Raw genomic sequence first — 25,604 nt, 5'->3', positions numbered from 1 at the left:
AGAGTGGAACAAAAGAATAAGAAAGGCACCTCAACTTTTCCTCATTTGTGTAGGACAGCCTTATGATATGGATCCAGTTATCCTCCAATCACACAAGCTGAAAATTGTTCCACTTTATTACAGTTCTGGAACCATGCAGGAACCAGTCCTGTCTGTGTTCTGTGCACATCCAAAATTCCCGCTGAATTCAGAAGTGCCTTGCTTTTGTGACCACACTACCTGATATTTTCAGCCCTTGTAAGCGAAGCCGGTTTACTTTTAGTAATTGGGCAGGAGGCCTCTCAGAAAAAGTTAGGTGCCGTAGGAGGTGTTGCTTATTCACTAGGTAATGTGAGACCTTCCTGTTACAATAGGAAACCAGTGCAGCATAGAATGCACTTTGCTCCTAGAGTCTAGAATGGGGTCTTTGCTTCTATACGCAGCCCATTAAAGACAATGAAAAGACTCCCAGTCGCTTCAACAGGCTTTGGACAGAACTGGGTTATACACAGGGTAACTCCACTGTCTTCACAGGGTCCTGGTCCCAGAGCAGAGTTGGGCCATGTGAGCTTGTTGCAGAGCTGCTGCTCAGGGATGGGAACCTCCTGGCACCCCAGCCTCCAAAATCATTCAGGCTGCACTTTCTGCATGACTATGTGCTAGCTGAGGGGTGCCTGGGAATTGGTGGCCTCTGCTGCAGGTGATGGGCATCTCAGGTACTTAAAGCCATGGCCTAGAGGAGGGAAGCGCCTAACTGCAGAGCCTGCAGCTGCCTAGGGCCAGCGCTGAGGATTTAGAGTCCCTAGTGCCGCCACCGTTGCAAGGTTCAAGCATGCTCAGCCTTGGAATTGCCACCCCCTCCCTTGACTAGGAGCTGCAGCTATCTAAGGCTGGCCTCTGGAAGTTGGCCCCATGGCTATAGCCAGAGAAGCTGCAGGTGGCTCTGTGACTACTCGGGCCATTAAGCTAGAGCAGATAAAGAAACTGGGGTTAACCTCAGGGAACAGAGGTCACCCGTAGGAAAGGAACGTCAAGGGGAGCAGGGAAAGAGGCAGCAGGTCAGGCTTGGAGCGGGAGAACAGCCCCAGCTGGTGGGGGAGCATGTCCAAAGTAGAGAGGAAACAAGCCTGGGGAGAGGTGGTGGTGACCAAGTAGTAGACTAGCATGTAGCTGGGAGCAGAGGGAGAAAGGCTGGTGTCTTCCATTCCCAAGGGCTAGGTCCTCACGTTGGGGAAATGGTGTTTGCAGGTGGCTTGCTCACATGGCAGGATGGGGGCTGAGCGAGGGATTTGTCGGAATTGATCAGGTATCCGCTGGCTGTGGAACTCTGAGCTGAGACCAGAACCACATCCAGTGACTGGTGACGTAGGGGGTACTGGGACATGGCTAGAGAAGGTCTGAATGAGGAAGGAGATAAATCTGTGGGGAGTTTCCCTGATCACTATGAAAGTTCTGCTCATTGTGGACACTGGTAAACCCACATGGGTACAGCTCAATGAGAAGAACTGGGGGCTGAGGGAGCTGTGTGTGGCAATGCAGATAGTCCTGTAGAGGTGTGTGATCAAAATGAAAAATGTCTCTGAGATTCAGTACCGGGTATACTATGGCACCAATGGCACTGCCACACCAGGCCCACACTCGGAGCCCACAATGACTACATAGGGGCCCACAGAAGGTTAATCCGGCCCTGTTGGCAACCCTAATTGTGGCACAGGTGGGCCGGGGAGTTTTTCTAGCATGTTGGGGGACCTCAGAGAGAAAAAGGTTGAGAACCCTTTCTTAGGAGGATGCAATGTGGCCGTTATTCTGCAGCCTGTCAGGGCGAGAAAGGCAATCGGGGACATTTCTGAATTAGTGTTAGTCCATTTCACACCCCGATTGCCCTCAGGTTCTTTCCCTGCAGACAGACACTCTAGGCTCTGCCATGCTGGGAAAACCCTCAGTTACATTATTACAACACAGAACTGCCCCTCCCACCCGGACTAAACCCACAAGACCCTTTTAAACCCTCCCAGGAACACTTCCTCAGGCTCTTCCTTGACAGGAGTTTTGTAATGAGAATTACTAGCAGAGGAATGATCCTGGGGAAGTCAGTGCCCAGCCTCCCAACCCTGCTCCTTTGGCTTTGTTTAATGAACAGATTAGAGATAAGGATCAGGGGGTAGCCGTGTTAGTCTGTATCTACAAAAACAACAAGGAGTCTGGTGGCACCTTAAAGACTAACAGATTTATTTGGACATAAACTTTCGTGGGTAAAAACCTCACTTCTTCAGATGCATAGAGTGAAAGTTACAGATGCAGGCATTATATACTGACACATGGAGAGCAGGGAGTTACTTCACAAGTGGAGAACCAGTGTTGACAGGGCCAATTCAATCAGGGTGGATGTAGTCCACTCCCAATAATAGATGAGATGTCAATTCCAAGAGAGGAAAAGCTGCTTCTGTAGTGAGCCAGCCACTCCCAGTCCCTATTCAAGCCCAAATTAATGGTGTTAAATTTGCAAATGAATTTTAGTTCTGCTGTTTCTCTTTGAAGTCTGTTTCTGAAGTTTTTTTGTTCAATGATAATGACTTTTAAATCTGTAATAGAATGACTAGGGAGATTGAAGGGTTCACTTACTGGCTTATGTATGTTACCATTCCTGATGTCTTCACTTCTCTACAGAGGAAAAAGGACAGTAAGCTATCTAAGCTCCTACCTGCCACAGGGGGCTACAACAGCGGTAGCATTTTACACACCCGGAGACTGGATTTGACTAATCGGGGGATGTTCCGGGACAGGGTGACCCATCCAGAAGGGGGTTGTATATCTCCTCTGATAACTCCTCCCTCTGTCCTCTACCAGTTGAAGTGGGCGTCAGCCTTGTAGGACCACCCCAAGAGGGGATTTGACCAAACAAGGAAGTGCTGTAGTGGAGTGACCTGCCTGCAAAAGGATCCCGTGATCCCTCTAAGAAGTCCCCGCACCACCCTCTACCAATTGGTGAGGGTTTCACTCCCACCTTAGGCCATCTCAGAAGGGAAACATGTACCAATCAGAACAGGTATAGCCCGAAGGTCTAGGCCATGATTTCTGCTAAAGACACCCTTGGAACGATAATGCCTCTTCCACGCAGCGTTGTGTTGCAACTTCCAGGGTGATGCTGCCAGCCATGCAAACATGGAGCTCCAGAGATCGGCGGCTTCTTGCCTAGATCTTCGGGCACTACCTATTCTGATCGATACATTTCCCTTCTGGGATGGCCTAAAGGGTGTGTGTGAAACCCTGACCGATTAGTAGAGGACAGTGGGGGGATTACATGGAGGGGTGATGGGCCCCTCTCGCGGGCAGGTCTCCCCACCACGGCACTAACCCTATTTGGTGAAATCCTATCTCTGGTTGGTCCTCAGGGGATGAGGCCCACCCCAACTGAGAGGTGTTCTCGGAGGGGTCACATGACCCACTTCCGGATGGGTCACTCTGCCCCAGAACTTTCCCCCATTGTTCAAATCCATTCCTGAGGCAGCGATGGAGATAAAACACCCCCAGATTGGTAGAGGAGTGGGAGGAGCTCTTAGAGGGCTCACATGCCACTCCTTGCTTCCACTCATGTTTGCATCTTGACCCCAAAAGTCATGGGGTCAGTCTCATGGTGACAGATGAGCGATGCCTTAGGGGTGACGGGGCAAGGTCCCATGGCTGAAACCAAATAACTGCCATTAGCCTGAGGGTGGTTTGGCCTAATGGCCAGAGTCAAAATGGCTGCCCTGGCACTCAGGGCCGTGTGGCCCAACGACCAGAGTCCGTGCGGCCGCCCTCTCCGTCGGGGCTGTGTGGCCCAACGATCAGAGTCCGTGCGGCCGCCATCTTTGTCGGGGCTGTGTGGCCCAAGACCAGAGTCTGTGCCTCTATCCTGTCTCTCATGCCTGTGTGGCCCGATGGCTCCAGACAAGATGGCTGCTCTCTCCCTCAGTGCTGTGTGGCCCAGAGACCAGAGTCAATATCGCTGCCCTTCAGCGCAGGGCTGTTTGGCTGAGAGTTCAGAGAGAAGATGGCTGCCCCTCCTCTTGGGGCTGTGCAATCTAGTGGCACACTGGGGACGTGGGCTGCCACCCAAGGATGGATGGCGGCCAGAGCAGGGGGACCTGGGCCCTCGTTACTCCACCGGGTCCTAGCCCGAGGCCTTGTCCATGGCCAATGTGTTTGCCATTGATTCAGTGGGGATCCAACCAGAACATCTGACGTCACTCAGCATGACAATGGCTAGTTCACCCAGGTTACTTCCTACGAGATGTCTCTAGGCCTTGGGCTGGGGGTCTCTGTGCTCCCGGCCTGGGAAACTCCCAGAGACTCTGATCTCCCCTGCACATCTGCAGGACCCTGGGGATGCGGCTGGGTCTCGGCTCCTCGGGGCTCTGCAGTCAGGGGCTTCAGCTGCTTCTGGACTGGAGCCTACAATGTGCATCCTCCATTTTTGGCACTCTGCCTAGACAGAGCTGAGCTGCTCCCTTTCACACGGGTGCGCCAGCTGTAGCATGTCCGGCAGGGCTGGGGAGGGGCTTGGCTTCTTCCGCCTAGACTATGGGGTTGTGTGTGGCTGGTGCACCCGGCACATCCTGCTCTGCCTCTTCTGTCTCCTCCTTCCCATGCAACAGCTGCTTTGGCGTCTCACAAGAGATGTGATCGGCGGTGGGCTCAGTTGGCTCCTGTTAGCCTCTAGATGTCTGTAGGAGGGAGAAAGGGCAGGAACACAAATCAGAAGAACAAAACCTTCAAGCAGGGGAGTTTTCCACGGCACAAACCCCCCCCACACACTTTGCTAAAGCTCATTTGCAACTTCCCTGAGAGCTGGCATTGCTTAAACACAGCCCTCCGCCCCCGCAAGCTCCGCTGCCCTGTGGGCTGGCAATGGTTGAAGGGAGTCTGGGAGAATTTCTCCTCTGCCCGCCTGGCTCCGATGACTGAGGGAATCACATGCGAGAAGCTCTGTGAATATCGGGCTCGGTGCAGTGGGGTGAGATGTCAGACATGGAGCCCAGAGGTGGGGTTGTCCTGACTCTGCAGTAACTTCATTACAGTGAGAGGGATTTCATTGCTCAGCTACGGGGTTCTGCCCTGTAACTGGGTGTGGGGATGGGGCAGAAGTGGGGCAGTGATGCACTCATGAAAGGAGTAGGGCTAAGGGGGGGCCCGTGCTGCAGCCACTAAAGCCCCTGTGTGCTGCGTTCCGGCCGGGCCGGCTCTGCCTGGCTGGGGTGGGGGCGAGGCGGCTCCATGCGCTGCCGTTCCTCTCCCCCCAGCCGCATCGCCGCGACGACCACCACACTGGGAATCTCAGTCCCAGGTGCTGCTCTTGCCTGTAGGCTCCGTCCCCTGCAGCTCTCATTGGCCGGGAATCCTTAATCCCGCCCTGGCCCTACTCCCCAGCCTGTTCCAATCCTGCTCTTGACTCCTGACTCCGGCTCCCCTCGGCTCGACCTCCACCACCCTGACCACTAGGCCCCACTGCCACTGCTCATACCACTGGGCCCAACCAATCGTGCTTTGGTGTCCGACACCAGCGATATGTAGGAGTCATTTACCTCACTGCTTTCCATGAGTATGGCCCTGCCATTGTCAGCACTGGTTTTCATCTGCCATTGTGCTGCCCAGTCACGTGGCTTCATTAGATCCCTTTCAACTGCTTCAAAGTCTTCTCTATGCCTGACTAACCTACATAATTTTGTGTCATCTGTCAATATCCACCTCGTTGTTCAGTCCCGGTTCCAAATATAAGAACATAAGAAAGGCCAGACTGCACCCACTTTCCAGAAGGCTGTGGGCAGATATCAGCTCCCTGAACCGAAGGGCACTTACAGATCTATGCTCCCTTTTCTTTTGCTGCCTCTTGTTGGGAACCTTTGGATGCAGCAGCCCAAAGGCCTGAGGCCTGTCTTTGCAGTAGAGGGTCAGGACTCTTTCCCAGAAGAAGGCTTTTCTTCCAAATTGTGCTGTGTGCTGTGAGGATGGATGAGGCACTAGGCTCCAGCATGGAGTGAAGCAGGGAGGAGAAGACTCTGCTTGGGCAAGGGGCTCTGGCCATTAATGGAGTGGGGGCCCCAGGGGATTCTGGCTCTTTGCTTATAAGGAAATAAGGACGGTGGCACTTACCAGTGTCACACGCTCCTCCTGGTCTTCGAGATGCAGCAGCAGCGGGAGCAAGCAGTTGATCATTTCCTGCTGCACCATGCCTTTGTCCGGGTCCTTCACCCTGCTCACCACCTTGCCAAGCAGTAAAATGGCAGCGGAGCGCACACTGCCCCTCTCCTGGCAATGACACACAGGGAGTGGGGAAGCCCGGTCAAAGCCAGGCAGTATCAGAGCATAACGCAACAGAGTCATAATCCGCCCACTGCTCCGGTTCCCCCTGTGTTAACTGACTTGGCTCATGGGAGCAGTGAGGCCACCAGGCCAGCGCCATAGACAACTTGTGCAGAGCAGGGCCTGAGACACTGTGCAGGGCAGTGCAGCCCCATGGTGTCCCAGACGCAATTTCTGTCTGGAGAGCACCGAACCCTAGACCCCTAGAAGATTAGGGGAGCGGGTGGGAAGGCTGCTGGAGACTGGTCTGGGGAAGGGGAGAAGCAGCTGCTGGAGCCTTGCAGGGACGTGCTGCTACAAAACACAGCAGTTTTTTTGCTCTTCGGCGCCCCTCAGAGCTGGACCATTCCTGACCCACCTCTTTCCTGCTGGGAATCTCCACCTCTTTGGGGGCTGGTGTTCTCCAGACAGCTGGTCATCTGCCCAGTGCCAGGCCCGCTCTCCCCCAGGCCAGGCTGCAGCAGGGGCTGGGAGCAGGGCGCTGAGGCTGAGGTTTGCCGAGAAGAGCTCTGACAGGGAGGTGGCGGAGCAGGAGATTCCCCACCCATGGCGGGGGCACTCCTTGGAGGCTCCATGGCAGGGCTGAGGGGCGGGAGGCAAGGGGATGGGGAGAGAGACACAAGGGCATCAGAGGCAGGTGGAGGGGGGGGGAAATGGGCTTCTCCTGCGGTTCCAAGCCTTACGTCATCAATGAAGGGGCGAAGGCTGACTGCAATGTCCTGGGAGATGGAGCCAAGCCCCTCCCCGTCGAGGAGGTAGATGATGTCTCCAGCTTTATGCATGGCCTCCATGACACACCCTCCATCCCTGTCACCGAACGTGTCCATGATCGCTGACAGCTGGGCCCGTAACAATTGCACCTGCAGGAATGAAGAAGGCAGCTCATTCCTATCCTGGGTGACAGCCTGGAGCACATGCTGGACCATCCCACTCCCACCTATGAGAAACCACGGCTGGCACAGCCCCCCAACGGGGCACAAAGTCATTCTCCTCTCACTCTGTGCCAGCTGCTCACTGTAACCTTTGTCTTTGCTCACCCCGCCTCCCCCATTGCATCACATCTGCAATCAGGGGTCAGCTCATGGGAGCAGGGACCACGTCATGCCTTGCTTCGCTCAGTAACGCACCTCCAACATTTGAGTGCCGTGCGTTAAACAACAAGGCTTGTGTGGGGATCTCGCTCTCATTTCTGAGCTATTCGATAGACATCGGCTTCCTTGGTCCCCAGGCAATCCACGCCTCTCACCTTTGCTGGCTGGAGCACAACGCTGCCAAGGCCTCGCAGACTGAGCCCACGTACGATGGGATTTTTGTCTTGGGTCCATTCCATGAGCTGCGCCTCGAGCTCTGATCTTGTCAGTGTCATCTCAATGGAAGGACTCTGGAGAAACTGAAAAGAGCCAAATCAACATCCGGTTGAGGAGCAGAGGTCTTCCTGTGGGGTCTGTTCCCTGGCAGGGCTGCCCAGAGGATTCAGGGGGCCTGGGGCAAAGCAATTTTGGGGTCCCCTTCCATAAAAAAAATTGCAATACTATACAATACTATATTGTCGTGGGGGCCCCTGCGGGGCCCGGGGCAAATTGCCCCACTTGCTCCCCCTCCATGGGCGGCCCTGGGAAAAATAAACCTTCCGCATCTCAGAACAAACCCAGTTTTGAGAAAACTTCTTTACAAGCTATCACTGGTTCTCAGCATCAACTAGTGCTAAAAGGCACTAAAGCTCATTAAAAGGGTTGGACAAATATTTTCCATTAAAACTTTTTTTGGATTGAAAACTAGGGGTTTTTAAAAAGCAGAAAAAATCACGGACAATGTCTGTTTTCCTTCAAAATTTGTTGTGGTTTTTTTTAATTGAAAAGCTGAAATTAGTCTGCCAAAACCTGAACATGGTTTGGGGTTTCAGAACTGTGTGGCCAAATATTTGTGGCTTGCTGTGTTTGATTGTTTAAAGAAGCAATAAAAAAATTCTGCTTAAAAAAAAATCAAAACTTTTGAACCACCTCAGCTTGTGACCAAATGCCTGAGCCCATCCAGTCAGAGATTTTTCCAGGTTTCTGATACTCTGCTAGCTTCCTTGACTCATATCTGTCTGCATAACTTTGGGTTCATTTAGGTTAGAACATAAGAACATAAGAAAGGCCGTACCAGGTCAGACCGAAGGTCCATCCAGCCCAGTATCCCGTCTACCGACAGTGGCCAATGCCAAGTGCCCCAGAGGGAGTGAATCTAACAGGCAATGATCAAGTGATCTCTCTCCTGCCATCCATCTCCATCTACCCTCTGACAACCAGAGGCTAGAGACACCATTCCTTACCCATCCTGGCTAATAGCCATTAATGGACTTAACCTCCATGCATTTATCTGTTTCCTAGAGACTGGTTCCATGGTGTCCCTTACAAACTGGAGACGGTTACTGTGGGTTTGTCTTTAGTATAGCTTATGTACATACTCCATGAACTGAGCATTTGAGCTTGTTCCAGAATCTGGGATGAGCCTATGCTGTGAAAACTGAAATGCTCAAAATAGCACATGCATGTGAATGGACAGAGGGTGCTAAAATTAACTTAACCCAGGGGTTCTCAAACTGGGGGTCGGGACCCCTCAGGGGGTCACGAGGTTATTACTGGGGGTCGCGAGCTGTCAGTCTCCACCTCAAACCCCACTTTGCCTCCAGCATTTATAATAGTGTTAAATATATAAAAAAGTGTTTTTAATTTATAAGGGGGGGGTTGCACTCAGAGGTTTGCTATGTGAAAGGGGTCACCTGTACAAAAGTTTGAGAATCACTGAATTAACCCCCCTGAAGCCTCGGAGAATGCGGCAGGGGGGGAGGGGTCTCCCTTGGTAGGGTTGGGAAGGAGGTAGGTGGTATTGCTCTTCTCATGTGATCCCTCCCCCAGTGGCTAATTTGAAATGAAGCTCCCCTCCGCTGACACGACTCTCCCTATGGCACTGAAATGAAATACAGACCATCATTTGGCATTTGAGAAGTGAAAGGGACGGTACGCTAAGGGAAAAGCGAACAGCTTGGCTCTTCTGCAAGCCTCAAACTGCTGAATGAGCTTTCGGGTAGGGAAGGCTGTGCCTCCCCAAACAGCCTGGCCCTGCCCCCTATCCGACCCCCACCCACTTCCTGCCCCCCGACTGCCCGCCCCCCTCAGAATCGCTCACCATCCTGCTCCTTGTCCCCTCACCGTCCCCCAGAGACCCCCCCCTACCAACCTCCCCCGCTCCCTGACTGCCCCAACCCCTATCCACCCCCCCGCCGAGTCCTGACAGACCCCCGGAACGCCCACGATCCGACTCCCCGTTCCCTGTCCCCTGACCGCCCCCCCAACCTCTGCCCCCTCCCTGTTCCCTGACTGTCCCCAGGACTCCCTGCCCCTTATTCAACCCCCCAGCCCGGCCCCTCACCCCTGGCTCCCCCCCCTCACCCGGAGTCTCAGCGTGCCGCGTCCAGGAGCATCCCTGGACAGCGCTGCAGTGGGGCCTGAGCTCCACCCCGCTCAGAGCCGTGTGCTAAGGGGGCGGGGCTGCGAGCTCCGGCGGGGCCTGAGGTCCCTCCGCTCGGCCCGGAGCTCGCAGCCCCAGCCCCTTAGCACGCGGCTCTGAGTGGGGTGGAGCTCAGGCCCCGCTGGAGCCAAGCTGCAGCGCTCTCCAGGGACGCTACTGGACGCGGTGCCTGAGGCTTTGGGAGAGGGGTGGAGGCGGGGTTGGGCTGGGGCCGGGGAGGGAGCCTCAGCCATTCTCGGGGGGACCCCTGTGGAGCCCGGGGCCTGAGGCAAATTGCCCCACTTGCCCCCCCCGGGTAGCCCTGTTCCCTGGACAGTCATCTTTATCAAATGGCCACTTACTCCGGTACAAAGTGTCTGGTGTGTAGGGAGCCAGTTGCTGCTCTTTCAGTTGGTTCATTCCCAGAAGTTAGACTAATGCACAATTCACAAATAAACCCCCAGGGAAAGGGGAATCTCCAGGCCCCATTGAGTGCCATGGAGCGACCCCTGGCCTTGGGGCATTGGAGAAACATCTCCTCTTGTCCAGGAGCGCCACCAGATTTTCTGCCGCCCTAGGCAGCGGAAGGTCCCGCCCCGAAATGCCGCCCCCAACAGAGGCAGCGAAAGGTCCCGCCCCTGAAATATCAACGATGACCGGGGTGGCTGAAGATCCGGCCGCCGCGGTGGCCACCCCCCAAATTCTAGTGCCCTAGGTGACCGCCTAGGTCACCTAATGGGTTGTGCCGGCCCTGCTCTTGTCACATGATCCCATCTAGGCACATCCAGCCAGGGGCGATCTCACCCTGTCTCTCCCTCCCTCTCTCTGCCGTGCCCCACAACCATCCATGTGTGGAGAGGAGCTAGCTGGCTGTAGGCTGCTGAGCTCCTGACAATGTGCCCCAGAGCTTACTGGCCTGAGCTGCTCTGCAGAAAGCCCACTTGTGCCTGTCAATTAATGAATCTCACCTCAGTGCAGAAAGTCATGGCGATATTTCTCTGCTCATCCTCCTTCTCACTCTGGACAATGGTGACGGCCTCTCTGAAAACTGCAGGGAGCTGAGGGTTCTCAAACTCGATCATGGCTCTGGAACATGGAACAGAAAGTCCCTTGTGGTTATCAAGGGGGAGAGAGAGTTCCTCACTAGTTGCTGGGCTGAGATGGCAGCTGGAACAGAGGAATATTTCACATGGAAATCCCATTCCCAAGAGAGACCCAATGAAGAGGAAACTTCGGGCTCCTACCTTGCAATCAGGCCAACGCCCTGCGAGTGGTAATATCGGGAGGATATCATGTCCCAACCCTGCTGTAACTGGATGCCGGCAAATTCCTTCCAGTATCCGGGCATGGAGAAAAGAGTCTTCACAGCCTCCACTGACGTGCTAAAGACAAAAAAATCCCAGTGTCAGGCAACGAGATCAGCTCCAAGCATAGCAAATCTGCACAAGCCCTGGGACACACAGCATGGTCAGCAGTAGCTAGCGACCCCGAGGATAGATCCAGTGTGATATCATGGTGCTTCCCTTCCCAAGGGGCCCTGTCTACACTGCAGATTCATTGAGTTTGTAACCAGTTAGTGACACTGTAGCTTCTTAAGCTGGTTGGTGTCATCACTCAATACGGTTGAATACTTGATTCTTTACTGTGGCAGGTAACAGGACACAAGCGGGCATGTGGGGCCAGATCCTTAGCTGGTGTAAGTGAGCAAAGCTGTGTCAGTTTACACCACCTGAGGTGGCCTCTGGCGCTCTGTTTTTCCCTGTAGATGGAGGCCCCTAACTGTGCCCACAGAACCAGTTGAACTGGTCCCTCTTCCTCCTGTCTGCCTGTGACGCTGACATCCTGCGGTGCCTGGCCCCATGTGCTGCTGGTGTGGCTCTGTCTGCGTTCCGGGACAGAGACCCCCAGATTTGCTCAGCAGGCCCTGATAAAAGCACTGACGCTTTGGCAGGTGGCACATGGGGATGGATGCACAAACATGACTGCTGCCTGACTGTGGAGTGAAAGCAGCTGGCCTGGGGACGGAGTCAGATGAGCGAGTGTGACTCACAAGAACACACGGCTCTCAACCCTTTCCCCTCAAGAGAGACCTGCACCGAACTGAGCCTGGGCGAACTACAGCACCCGAACAAGTGATGGCCATGAACAGACCACATGTGTTTAGCAGAACAAATCTGTTCCTCCTTTTCCTTTCAGTCATTACCTTAGGGGGCTGAGGTGGCTGGATCCCTCCTCGGGGCTGGATGTCTCGCTGGCCCTGTAGGTCCCTGGCAAGCGCAGATCCATCACATACTGCACTTGCCTGACACAGAGGATGAGCATCTGGGGATACATTTCCAGGATGGCTTCTCGGTATCCCCATAGGAAAAGGACCTCGTAAATGGTCCTCATTGCCTGGAGGGGGGAAAGAATTTCAGTCAACTATCCCAATCTGCCACCTGCCCCCATTGCCATTCGCTATTGTCCTTTTGTCATGTCTCATTTCCTCCCCAGGGTATTAGAAAAGAGGATTAGCTCCTGAGAGGGGAGGAGACATTTGGAGGCTCCTGAACCGTCACCCATTCCTGGAACGGAAGCAGGATGGAGCCCTACGGAAAGGTCAAAGAGTTTGGATGACGTTATTCCCCATTATTTCTCTTAATGGCGCAGACCCTGTGCTTTGCCTTTCCAGCCGTGACTGGACAGGCATCATCACTGAATGGGGGAGCTGTTAACGAGGCACCACAGGGATTGGCTGTTGCCCCCTCACTATTCAACTTTGTAATTAACCATCTGGAAGTAAATATAAAATCACTGCTGATAAAGTCTGTGGCTAGCACAGCTTGGAGGAGTGGTAAATAATGCTAATGACGGGGAGTTGTACAGAGCAGCCTGGATAGTTTGGTAAACTGGGATTAGTAAAACAAATGCAGTTTAATACAGCCAAAAGCCAGGCCCTATAGCTGGGAACGGAGGCTGGTGGCCACACCTAGAGCCTAGGGAACCGTAGCCTGGAAAGCAGGGACTATGAAAAGGATTTAGGGTTGTGACGGGTTGCATCACAGAAACCCCCTTGGGAGCTGCCACCCGATGTGCAAAGACTACCCCTGCTCCTGTTTTCCCTGCCAGCTCAGGACTCCAGCACCCTGTCTTGCTGAGCCAGACACTCCCGTCTGGCTCCAGACACAGATCCAGGGTCTGAATCACTTGTCCCAAAGCTGCAAGTTACCTGTAAACAGCTCACAGTAGTGTGCTTGTCTTTAGCACTCAGATGCCCAACTCCCAATGAGGTCTAAACCCAGATAAATCCGTTTTACCCTGCATAAAGCTTATGCAGAGTAAACTCATAAATTGTTCGCCCTCTATAACACTGATAGAGAGATATGCACAGCTGTTTGCTCCCCCAGGTATTAATACATACTCTGAGTAAATTACTAAATAGAAAGTGATTTTATTAAATACAGACAGTAGGATTTAAGTGGTTCAAAGTAGTAACAGACAGAACAAAGTAAGTCACCAAGCAAAATAAAATAAAATGCGCAAATCTATGTCTAATCAAACTAAATACAGATACTCTCACCCTCAGAGATGTTTCAGTAAGTTTTTCTCAGACTGGACACCTTCCAGGCCTGGGCACAATTCTTTCCCCTGGTACAGCTCTTGTTGCAGCTCAGGTGGTAGCTAGGGGATTCTTCATGATGGCTCCTCTCCCTCTCTGTTCTCTTCCACCCCTTTATATATCTTTTGCATAAGGCGGGAACTCTTTGTCTCTCTGGTTTTCCACCCCCCCCTCACTGGAAAAGCACCAGGTTAAAGATGGATTCCAGTTCAGGTGACATGATCACATGTCACTGCAAGACTTCATTACTCACTTGCCAGCACACACATACAGGAAGACTCACAGGTAAATACAGCCATCTGCAGACAATGGGAGTCATCAAGATTCCAAACCATCATTAATGGTCCACACTTTACACAATTACAATAGGCCCTCAGAGTTACATTTTATATTTCTAGTTTTAGATACAAGAGTGGTACATTTATACAAATCAGATGATCATACTCAGTAGATTATAAGCTTTGTAATGATACCTTACAAGAGACCTTTTGCATGAGGCATATCCCAGTTACGTTACATTCACTTATTACCGTATTTTCTCTAAAACTATCTCAGTTACATTATATTGACTTATTAGTTTTTATAAAACCATATAGACTGCACAACGTCACAAGGGTCATAGAGGACAAACAGCTGAACCTGAACTTCTGTGAGCTGCTTTCAGGTTAAGCCTGCAGCTTTGGGCAAGTAATTCAGACCCTGGGTCTGTGTTGGAGCAGACAGGCGTGTCTGGCTCAACAAGACAGGGTGCTGGGGTCCCGAGCTGCCAGGGCAGGAAAGCAGGGGCAGAAGTAGTCTTGGCACATCGGCTGGCAGCTCCCAAGGGGCTTTCTGTGATCCAACCCATCACAAGGGACAAAACACTCCAATCCCTCCCGGTGGGAGGAGCCAGGTTTGCTCTTCAAATTCTGTCCTTGGTAAATGTCCAGGTCTGGGAATGTCCCACAACAGCATTTCTAATGGGAAGCTGGCTGCAGAACAATTAAACTGCTGAGAGCTCCTATGCAGGAGGGGTGGGAATTCAGTCTCTGTGTTCTGTCAGTGCAGCTAGAGCAATAGGAAAACCTCACCAGTCACTGTAGCAACTGTCTACTACAAAGTACTAAAGGAGCATTATAAGTGTAGACAGCCTGAGACCAGATCTACCTCCAGTTGGCACTAGGGATGCACCAGTACTGAGATTACAGCAATGACAACAGTTTAATGCTTCCAGAGTTGGCAGGATTCAAACCTATGTGGGAAGGCCCTAAGGAATTTCTAGTCCAGCATCTTAACCCCTCAGCCACAACTACCTGATGGCCACTAGCTTCCCTACACTATGATTTTCTTCTCAGTGAATTACGACTTCACATTGTTTGCTCAGACCAGCCTCCTCGGCCCACTCACTGCTGTGCGGGGCTGTAAGTGTGTCCATTGCTGGACAGCAGGAATTCCTGCCCATTTCCCTTCCGGCTGGAGCAGGATTGGAGTGTGTTTGTGTTAATGACATTGCTGTAGATTGTTGTTCGTTCCCCATCTTGACAATTCAGACAGTCCCTTTCCCATTCAGATCTCCAGCATCTCGTTCCAATAGCAGGGGTCCTGTTTTCTCTGGGGCACTGACACGTTTCAGGGGCTTGGTGAGTGAACTCGGCCTTGCATTCCGTCCTTGATGGGGTGGGACAAGGGTGGTCAGTTTTGTTGGGTCAGAAAGTTGGCAACCCCTAGATCCAGGGGAAATAAACACCCAACGAGGCTGGCCAGGGGCAGGACATCAGCTTTGAGGGGAGGGGAGAGGTGGGGGTGGCAGTGACATCACAAAGGCCTGTTGCAGGAACTCGGCCTATTGGGCAAAGGTGGTGGGGAGGGGGTGACCTCACAGAGAGACCCTGACATCAGCCAGGCAGGACAGAGGTGCAGGGCCAGGCCAGACTCTGAGACCCCCCCCTGGCTTTGCTGCCACAAGTCTCCTTCGCGAGGTCTCTCCTCGAGGACTGAGAGAGAATTAGGATTCATGGATGTGAGCATGAGGAGGAACCTCTGTGGAGTTTTCTCCTTTCCTACCACTGATTGTGCCAGAAAACAAACTTCCCTTTTCCAAGGTAAGAGGCTCAGAGAGGTTTGGAACCTGTTCAGTCTGATCCCCCTGGTGCAGGCAGCATTCTAGGCCCAGAAAACACTGGCTTAAGGTGGCCAAATTTGGTTTCCTGCCTAGGACATTGACGCTTGGAATCCCTGGGGGCATTGGGGTTTATCCTTTTTGGTTTCCCGTTTCCTCTTTCCTCCCTCCTTTCTCCTCTTCTCTTGCTTCTTTTTCCCCTTTCCCCGGCTTCCCTCCCTCTACCAAGGAGGGGTGTGTGTGGAGTGTGGATGGGGTGGGGGGTGGTCTCATTGCGGGAGGTCCTCACAAAGAGGTGGGTCCGGATCTGAGAGTGATCCCCTCTGATGGTGACCTGAGCCGTCCTTTGGGACATCTGGTGAGACCTCTCAGCCTCCTGCCCCTCAGAGTCTCAGTGCTGATTGGCCGAGCAGGGGGCTATCGCCAGCGAGGAGACTCGGGTCCTTTTGGTCTCTTTTCAAATCAGGCAAATAAGTCACAACCAATCCAATGTATGGGATTAATCTTGCTGCTTCTCTCCATTCATTCTCTTAGCAGGTCATGATTTCCTCTAATGGTCGAGGTCTTCTAAAATACTTGCTGAATAATTACTATGAACCACTGTTGGTCTGTAGCTCACTTGAGAGCACTTTATTCTGATCAGTCACTGTATGAAATTCAAGATGTCACAGATAGGGTGAAAGTCAAGAGCAGTGTTTCCTCAAATTTTTTATGTCCATATGCGGAATGAATTTTGTGATGTGCACCAATATGTGCTATTTTGTTATGTGTCCCATCACCTGTATTTTGGTGCACATCACAAAATTCATTCTGCACATGGACGGTGTGTGGCAGGGGTTGAGGCTGAAGGGTTCGGAGTGTGGGAGCGGGCTGAAGTGGGGCACAGGGTTGCGGTGTGGGCTCTGGGGTGGGGGCTGAGAATGAGGGGCTCAGGGCTAGGGCAGAGGCTTGGAGTGCAGGGGGCATGAGGGCTCTGGCTGGGGGTGTGGACTCTGGGTGGGGCTGGGAATGAGGGGTTTGGGGTGCAGGTTGCCCCAGGGAGACAGGACTCCCCCCAGCCCTCTCTCACCACAGCAGCTCAGGGCCAGGTGAGAGGGCACCTCTCTCCTGGCTGCAGCAGCGCCGGTGGGGCTGGGCTGGGCTGGGTTTGGGCTGGGGGAGGGGATAGGATGTATTTTTCCTAAGTCAAAAGGGAGAAGGGAAGGAGTTATGCTTCAGTTTTTACCTTATATACTAAGGTCCTGTCCAACCTACAAGATGCTATGGGAATAAGACACCATGTCATGTGGTGACATCACAAGAGCAGAGGGTGTGAGCACTACAGCCACCGAGAGGGCAGGGGATTTATATTCAGATTGTTTCAAATGCTGCATTCGTCGGCTGACATTTAACAGCAACGCTTAGCTAACAGAATGGAGAAAGGAATTCTCTGCTAAAGATTCAACCTGCCCCTTTGTCCAACTCCGTCCCTTCCCTGAACAGAGTGTGCTCAGAACAGCACCCACTCCCCCACACACACACACAAGCCCACAGCTGGGCACCCAGCACAAAGCAAGGGAGGGGGTTGCTTGTCTTGTTTTACTCTTTACTTTGCAAAAGGTTTTTTCAAAAGCATTTTCTGCCCCTGTTCCCCATGGTAAGGAAGCAGATGGTTGTGGGGAAGGGAACCTGAGAGTGGTGGAGCCAGGGCAGTGGGGGGAAGTTGCGGGAGGCTGAAGGGGGCAATGGGGAGCAATGGCTCACCCCCGTTAGCAGTGGCTGTAGCTATTGGCGAGGAAACGCCCACGGGAATGCAGGACAGTGACCGGCTCTTCGTGCAGGAGGGAGAGGGGAGAGACTGGACGGGGCAGCTGGAGCAATCAGTGGGGAGGGAGGTTCTGGGCACCTAGCCCTGCCCAGCCCCATTCCCTGCAGCCCCCCGGGGCAGTGACTTTCCTGGGAGAGGGGAGGAGCAGGGAGAGGAAAAGCCAGTTCCTGCCTCTGCCTGGTCCCTGCACTGCTCAGGGAATGGGCTGTTCTGGGGACAGTGTCGGGGATCCCCCAAAGCGGCTCCTTTGATTCTGCTCTTTTCTGGCGTTTGGCTCAGAGACTCTGTTCCTGGGAGAGTGTAATAGCATCTGGTGGGTTTAGTCCCAGGGGAGAGGTTGGGTCTGTGCTGTGATAATGTCACTGAGGTTTCTCCCAGCATGGCAGAGTCTAGAGTGTCTGTCTGCAGGGACAGAGCCTGGGGGAATCGGGGTGTGAAATGGACTAACACTAATTCAGAAACCTCCCGAATTTCCCTTCTCACCCTGACAGGCTGCAGAATAACGACCCCGTTTTGCTCCAGACCGTCCCATCTTCCTAGGGGCTGGGGCAGGGAAATGGCTGTGGTGGATCCAGCTCAGGTAGGGGATTTTGGGGGAGCTGCTGGGGAGGGTTGTTGTAGAGGGGGAGGGGCAGGAAACACTCACGGTGAGGTGTGGGGGGGGCAGGGACTGATAAACCTGCTGGGACATGCTCCGCCTAGGGCCTGGTTTATGAACAGACCCATTGGGAGCGTGTGAACATTCCCCCATTTCTGAAACTGGAAACAACCCCCTGGACGGAGCTGGGAAAACAGAGCAGAGCACTGGAGCGTGAACCCCCTAGGCAGAGACTGCAGTGAAATATGAAGGGGAGGTGCTGGGATTCCTGTCCCTGTTCCCTGCCCAGAGCTCTGCTCCCCACCTCAGCCTGTGCCTAGTAGGTGGGTGGGAAATGAGAAGACCCCACACTCCTCTGTCTGCTGGGAGGACAAGGAGCTCTCCCCTTCTCTCTGTTCCCTGTAGCCTCCTGGCCATTCTGAGCAGGCTGGGGTGGGATTCTGCTCTTCTGACCCTCCCAGAGCCATCCTATTGTTGTGCTTCTTCCCCCATGAATAGTGGGGCTGTGGCTGGGGCACCACATCTCTGAGTGGGGGGCACCTGTTGTTTCAGATGCCAGTGAGCTTCGAGGAGGTGGCTGTGTATTTCACCACAGGGCAGGGGCCTCTGCTGGACCCCGCTCAGAGAGCCCTCTACAGGGACGTCCTGCAGGAGAACTATGAGACTGTGACCTCGCTGGGTAAGGGTTCCTGTCCCCTCAGCTATGTGAAGCCACAGGGTCTGCATTTCTGCATCTGGTCAGGTTCTTCCCTGGCCAGTTACATTAGAGGGGAATGGGTCGTATATTTCACACCCCAAGTGTGAGAGAGGCGTTCACATCCATATCTCCTCCAGCAGGATAGGGGAGTCATAAACCTAATGGACATGGTAATTCATTCCTGTCCGTCCATCTTTCCTGGGGACAGAAACAGTGTATTATTCTCTCTGCATTAATTCTCACTCGCACACAGGATCTCTGTGCACCTCCCTTCCTGGGACTGGCTCCATGTGTGGGGAGGGCTCTGGGGGTTCAGACACAGCCAGGGGTTTAACACCAGAGCTGTGTGTGCCTCAGCAAATCCCCCAGAGCCCACAGACCCTGAACACTCCCAGTAACGCTGTGAAAACTTCCTGTTCCCTCCAGACATCGGCCTCTCCCACGGGGGCTCAGTGACCATGTTCCCATCTGTTCACATCCCACAACTCCCCAGCAAACCATGGGCTCAGGTGAAACTCAAAATGTGCCCTTTGTGACAAATACACACCAATCCTCAGTGCACTGTGCTTATACCTGATTTCACCCCCTGAGCAGGACTCCCCATTCCCAAACCTGCCCTGACCGCCCGGCTGGAGGCAGGGGAAGAGCGGTGGGTCCTGGCAGGGCCGGCTCCAGCCTTTTTGCCGCTCCAAGCAGTGAAAAAAAAAAAAAAAAGCCACGATTGGCGGCACTTCGGCGGCAGCTCTACCGCCGCTGCTGCTTCATTCTTCGGTGGCAACTTGGCGGCAGGTCCGTCCTTCCGAGAGGGACTGAGGGACCCACCGCCGAATTGCCGCCGAAGCCCCAGATGTGCCACCCCTTTCCATTGGCCGCCCCAAGCACCTGCTTGCTGCACTGGTGCCTGGAGCTGGCCCTGGGTCCCGGATCTCCAGGCCTCCGAGGAAAGCAACATCCCAAGAGGAACCTGCACAGGTGAGAGTCAGTGACACTAACACAGAAACTATCCGGCAAATGAAGGAAAAATCTGAAAATCCCCAAAATGTGGTGTGAGCCCCCCTCAGTTCTGCCTCGTCTCACCCAGGTCAGGCGCTGGTCAGCAGGTGTCGTATCATCATGGCAGATATCGCTCATGGCTTCCCACCCACCCTGTTCCCTGTCAGGAGTTTTCTCCCTGACGTCACTTCCCTGGGAGTGTTTGGATGGGATGTGGAGGCAGAATCCAATTGCTCAGTCTCCCAACAGTCATTGTGTTGTGTTTTCCCTCTTTGCTACTCCCCTTTGTGTCCTTTCTGCCAGCCCGTGCACTGACTCCTGCCTGGACTCTCTCTCTCCCCCAGCAGGTGATGAGACAATGAGTGAGAACGAGGAGGGGAATCTGCAGGAGGAAGGTCCTGACCAAGTGGAACTGCCGGGGAGTTTTCTGAGAAGAGCTGAAGGGAATTTTTCCCAGTACTGGGAACAGAGAAAAGCCTGGCGTAATCGGCACAGGTCAGAGAGGAAGCTGGGAAACAGCCCATGGAAGAAACTGGATGAATCCATTGAAAGTGGGAGAGGAGACAATGGTCCCAAGGAAACCACAGCCCAGCAGAGAAATCACAACGAAAAGAAATCCTAGAAATGCTTGGAGTGTGGGAATGCTTGGCCTTGGAAGGGACCTTGAAAGGTCATTGAGTCCAGTCACAGCAGGACCAAGTACCGTCCGTTCCTGACAGATTTTTGCCCCAGATCTCTAACTGGCCCCCTCAAGGATTGAACTCAGAATCCTGGGTTTAGCAGGCCAATGCTCAAACCACTGAGCTATCCCTCCCCCCTTATGCCCAGCCCTGGGGGCAGGGAGGGTTTGGACTTTTTGCGGTGACTGGAGCCAGTGCCTGAGCCGGAGCCTGCCGGTGGGGGGAGAGACCCGGGGGGAAGGGCTGGGACTGGGCAGGAAAGTGACTCTGGACCTTCAGCTCTCACAGCCCCAGGGAGGCTCCTGCCCTCAGCTCTGGGCCAGATCTGCCGCTGGGGCCAAAGCAGAGGGTTCTTTTGGTTTAGTTCTTGAGTAACCTGCGTTGAGCTGTACACTGATTGCTTATAATCACTGCAAGCCTACCTTTGCGTCGTTAATAAATGTGTGTTATATTCCCCCCCAAAACAGGGAGTTTTGCTAGATGTGCTTGGGGAACCTGCTCAGGCCAAAGACTGGTGCATTGTCCTCTCCACTTGGAGGGAGGGGCAGACTGGGTAATAAACTGATACCGATCAGGCTTTTGACCAGGGCAAGAGGGTGCAGCGCTGGGGACCTAGGCTGTGGAGCTGGGGAGAAGTTTCATAGTACCTGCAGCTGGGTGTGTCCCTGCCTGTGTAAAGGTTTGTGTGAGTGCAGGGCCGGGAGCGATCTGCATCTTCTCACAGCAGCACAGTGTGAGAGGGAGCCCAGGCTGGTGAGACATAGGGCTCGGCGGTACCCCAGCTCCAGGTTGCACCCTGGGGGGCCTGCTCACAATAACAAATAAACTAGTGCTTCTCTCCCCAAAACAGTTCTCTAAGCACAAAGAACACCATGGAGACCAGGCCTTTAAACGTTAGGAAACATCAGAGTTAAGGTGACATGTACAAACTTTGTGCAGTGCTGTTGTGTGTGTGTATGATACAGACTCACAAGTGTGGCCTTGGGATCAATTCCCTGCCCCCCACAGCATCAATTTCCTCCAGACTACCAAGGGAAGTGGTGCTTTCTCCATCCCTTGATGAGGTGCCTTTCCAGAGTCTGCTTTGGTCCGAAACTCGCTGCTGTGCCATACAGGAGGCCTGTGGTGTGCAGAGGGGTCAGATGAGATGATCTAACCGTCTCTTCTGGCCTTAAAGTCTCCAAATCTCTGCAAAACTGAGTGTGGCACATTGAGCAGCCTCTGATGTTTCCATGGGTCGCCTGCTCGATCCCCAGCACTAACATTGAGTGTGTGGGGGTGACACGGGGAGCAGCTCAAACACGCAAAGGGGCTGGCCAGGGGCAGGACATTAGCCCTACAGGGCAGGGGTGGGGGTGGCAGTGACATCACAAGGGCCTTTTGCAGCACCTCTGCTGATTGGTTAAAGGAGGTCGGGAGGCGGTGATCTCACAGACCGTCCATGACAACGGCCAGGTAGGACAGGCTGCAGGGCTGGGGCGATCTCAGAGACCCCCGTGGCTTTGCTGCAGGGAGTCTCCTTCTGGAGGTCTCTCCTCGCGGACTGAGAGAGAATTCTGGGTCATGTATGTGAGAGCGAGGAGCCTCTTTTCAGTGTGCTCCTTTCCCACTGCTAATTTAGCGAGAAGACAGACGTCCCTGTGGAGCAGGTAAGAGCCCCAGAGAGGTTTGGCACCTAGGCAGCCTGACCCACCTGGTGCTGGCCACATTCAAGGCATGGAAAACACTAGGTTAAGGTGGAAGAATTTTTTACCACCCTAGGCCTTTGTCCATTAGAGTCAGGGGGACATTGGGGTTCATCATTTTTGGTTTCCCTTTTTCCTACTTCCCTCCTTCCACTGGCGAGGAGGGGGCTGCTCTCTAGCCCTCGTGGAGGGAGGCCCTCCCAAAGAGATGGGACAGGAAGACTGCTCTGGGAGCGAACCTCACTGGTGACCTGAGCCATCCCTGGGCCGTCTGGGGAACCCTCAGCCTCCCGCCAGAGACTCTATGCTGATTGGCTGAGCAGGGATCTAGTGACAGGGAGGAGACTCAGGACTTTGTTGTTCTCTTTTAAAGCCCAGCAAATAAGCCAGAACCAATCATCTGCTTGGTGAATTGTTCTCCTTCCTTCTCACCATGGATTGTCTCTGAGCCGGTCCTGGTTCTCTCTGACGTGCTAGTGCTTCTACAACACTTGCTGAATAATCACTGTGAATGGTGGTTGGTCTGTAGCTCGTTCGAGGTCACTTTGTTCTGATCATTCAGAGTGTGAAACTCCAGACTGATGGTTAGTTTGAAAGTCAGGACACCCGGGTCCTGTTCCCAACTCTGCCCCGACAGGCTGTGTGATGTAAGACAAGGCCCTTCGCCTTTCTCAGCCTTGGGTTCTCCCTCTGTCGGTTAGGGATAACAAGCCTCTCACACCTGCCTCCTGGTGGGGGGAGGCTGGGGAGCTGTGGGGACCTGTTTGAGAGGGTCACTAGTAGCAGTGTAGCACAGGAAGTGTCCTATCGGGTTGAGTCATTGCAGATTATGATGTAGTGCAGCAGATCCCCGTTTTCCCAACCTTGCATTATGCATCTGTCCATGTTAACCAAACCACCAGTGCACACAGGTCCGGCAGCGCTGCAGCCTTGTGCTTTCCCATTCTCCTGGGTGTCCAAATGTTTGATTAGCTGATCTGGCCCCACCTGGTCCCAGTTAGATGCGATCAATGGGGTTCTGCTGTGTAATAGCTGAAAGAGTCAATTTTACTGGTATTTTATTATCTTTAAATCATTAAGGGGAGCAACTACTTAGCCCTGACTGAAGCATCTTATCTCGTTTCTAAATCAAAGTGTGTCCTCTTTGTGTTTCAGAGTAGCAGCCATGTTAGTCTGTATCTGCAAAAAGAACAGGAGTCCTTGTGGCACCTTAGAGACTAACACATTTATTAGAGCATAAGTTTTCTTGGGCTTGCATCCGAAGAAGTGGGCTGTAGCCCACGAAAGCTTATGCTCAAATAAATTTGTTAGTCTCTAAGGTGCCACAAGTACTCCTGTCCTCTTTGTGTGCGAAGAGACAGTTTAACGGGATGCCACAAACGGGAGATGCTTTTGGTTTGTAAACAAAATATTTTTGCAAAGAATTTCCATCCAAATTGATTCATGATTCCACAAACCAAACTTGTTTAATGTTCATGGGAGTTTCTAACAGAAAACTGTGTAGATGAAAATCCCCTCCCCCCGCCAAATTGCTGGGCTCTGTCCCTCCCTCTGGGGGCTTGTTGTCCGCTGATGACAGCGGGAGTGAGAACTGTTGGCTTTTCTCTCTAGCTCTGCCATCGCTTTGCTGTGTGACCTGGGGTAGGTCATTTCCTTTCTCTGTACCTCAGCATCCCAAACTGTGTAATGGGAAGAGAGACACATCTGTAATTTCTGGCAGGAGTGAGTCTGGGAGAGAGAACGGGCATTAAAGCCCTTTGGGGAGGAGAAAGGGTTGTTTCATGGTGTTGAGCGCCAAGGCATTCTGACATTTGTGAAAATGTCTCATCTAGAGAAACAGGAAATGGTCGGGGACAAAGCCTGCGGTAGGATGTGAATCAGAGAGGCCAGGGTGTGTGTTTGGGGTCTCACCGGTGCTTCCCACCCCTTAGTGTCCTGTGGCAGGTGTAGCCCCTGACCCGTGGCTCTCCCTTCCGTTATAGGCTCTGCACAAAGTCTTGGCCAACCTCCTGGGTGCCGTGCTGGGGAGCTGCTGGCAGAATCCCCAGATACAGACAGGCCCCAATACCTCTTGGTGGTGAGCCCGATGAGGAGGGGTGAGGAGGCAATTTTATCTTAGTGCTGGGGAGGCCTGGAAAGGAGAGACTGGAAGATCCATTTTCCAGTTTGTCCGCCTAGCTGGGATCCCACTGGCCATACTTGACCAGGGCCGTCAGTGCAAGGCAACATTGGGCCCTTCCTCCTTCAGCGACAGGGGAAGGAGCTGGGACTTCAAGCAAGAGCTCTGCCTGGTTCAACTGAGCACTAACTACAGGGTCCCAGGCTGGCCTAGGCCCATCGCCCCTCCCCCCCACAGACACCATAAGATCCAAAAGATGGTTCTCAGAGAAGAGTCACTGACTCCTTCCTCGAGAACCAGGAGGAGCCCAGGGAATCAGCCCCTCTCTCCTACAGCTCTTGAGATATCTGGTGGGATTGTCCTCACCGTCGCTCCCATCATCCTACCAAGGACTTTAGAGTGGGGAAGGTTGAGGGTTTGTCTCCTTCCTGAGGCGCTTCCGGGGGGATGGGACCAGCCCTGACATAGGGAACACTGTCCCAATCTAGAGAGACAGTGACAAGTTGGGAACCACAGGATACACGCAGGATTGTTGTCCTGCGTGCAACAATCCCCTTTGAAACTCTGCAATCACTGCGTCAGACATTCCACCCTGAGCACACAGTCTCAGCCCCCGGGAGATGGGAAGGGGCTCATTTGCATAGCATGTTTGTTCACCTGCCCATTGACCCTGACCTGCCTCCTCCCCCCGTAGCATGTCAGTTTTGGGATCAGGTCCAGAGTGTCCCTTCCAAAATCTGAGGGGGACAAGGGGTGGAGCGTGCTTTTATGTCTTAAAAGAGCAACACTGCGATGCGGAAACTACAGAACCCAAACCACCAAAAAGAAAAACAGCCTTCTGCAGATGATGAGAATGAACATGTGTTGGTCTGCACTGCTTTGGATTGTTGTTGAGCCGAACCTGTCATCAGCATGGACACGGGTCCTCTGGAAAGGTGTTGAAGCATGAAGGGACATATGAATCTTTCGCACAACGGGCATGTATATATCTTAGGACACCAGCTCCCGGAAGCCCCACTGGTAGAACTGAGACAAGGTGGGGTCGTTTCTCAACTGCTCGCTCAGAAGATCTGCTAGAACCCCTCCCTACCAACGAACAACCTTCAGATTCAGCCTCTGCTCTGTGTCACCACATTGTCCTCAAACAGACCCCAGCTGGGCTGGAGTTACGGAGGGGAGCAGTTTCTCCTGGGCTCTTTCTGCTCCGAAGGCTCCTGCAACCTCAGTACTTTTATCACCTGAAATACAAGCCGTCATCCTGGCAGGGAAAGAAAAGTGGAGACAGAAAGAAAAAGAGAGAATTCCCACCCCCACGCCAACCCATCTCACTTCCACCACCCTCCTGAACTCTCATCCCATCCCACTGGGCTCCCTCTAGGCTGCAGCCATGGAGATGACACAGGGTTTGCTTTGGTACCCGAGCATCAGCACTGAGAGCAAGGAGTCTGTTCTCTGGTGCTCTCCATGATCCCACTTTTGGCACCAAGCAGATGCTTGGTGCCAGAAGTGGGATCAT

General features: G+C 53.3%; 1 protein-coding gene across 3 annotated transcripts in view; it reads left to right on the top strand.

Moving 5' to 3' along the window:
• The window catches only part of LOC101942995 (zinc finger protein 436-like), a 194,096-nt gene extending 171,322 nt beyond the window's left edge, over positions 1-22,774 (top strand). Inside the window, exons 1-4 of one of the 3 annotated variants that reach the window (XM_065561212.1) lie at positions 17,264-17,896; positions 18,467-18,593; positions 19,206-19,583; positions 19,949-22,774. In XM_065561212.1, coding sequence (XP_065417284.1) covers positions 17,696-17,896; positions 18,467-18,593; positions 19,206-19,583; positions 19,949-20,226 — 984 coding nt within the window. In that variant the 5' untranslated portion in view covers positions 17,264-17,695 and the 3' untranslated portion in view covers positions 20,227-22,774. Of the gene's footprint in view, positions 1-17,263; positions 17,897-18,466; positions 18,594-19,205; positions 19,584-19,948 lie in introns of those variants that run through there. The other 2 variants (XM_065561214.1, XM_065561213.1) reach the window with 2 other exon arrangements.
• Positions 22,775-25,604: the final 2,830 nt, after the last annotated feature.

The sequence above is a fragment of the Chrysemys picta genome, chromosome 11 (genome assembly GCF_011386835.1).
Source record: "Chrysemys picta bellii isolate R12L10 chromosome 11, ASM1138683v2, whole genome shotgun sequence".
Lineage (NCBI taxonomy): Eukaryota > Metazoa > Chordata > Testudines > Emydidae > Chrysemys > Chrysemys picta.
This window is presented reverse-complemented; position numbering and strand designations above follow the sequence as displayed.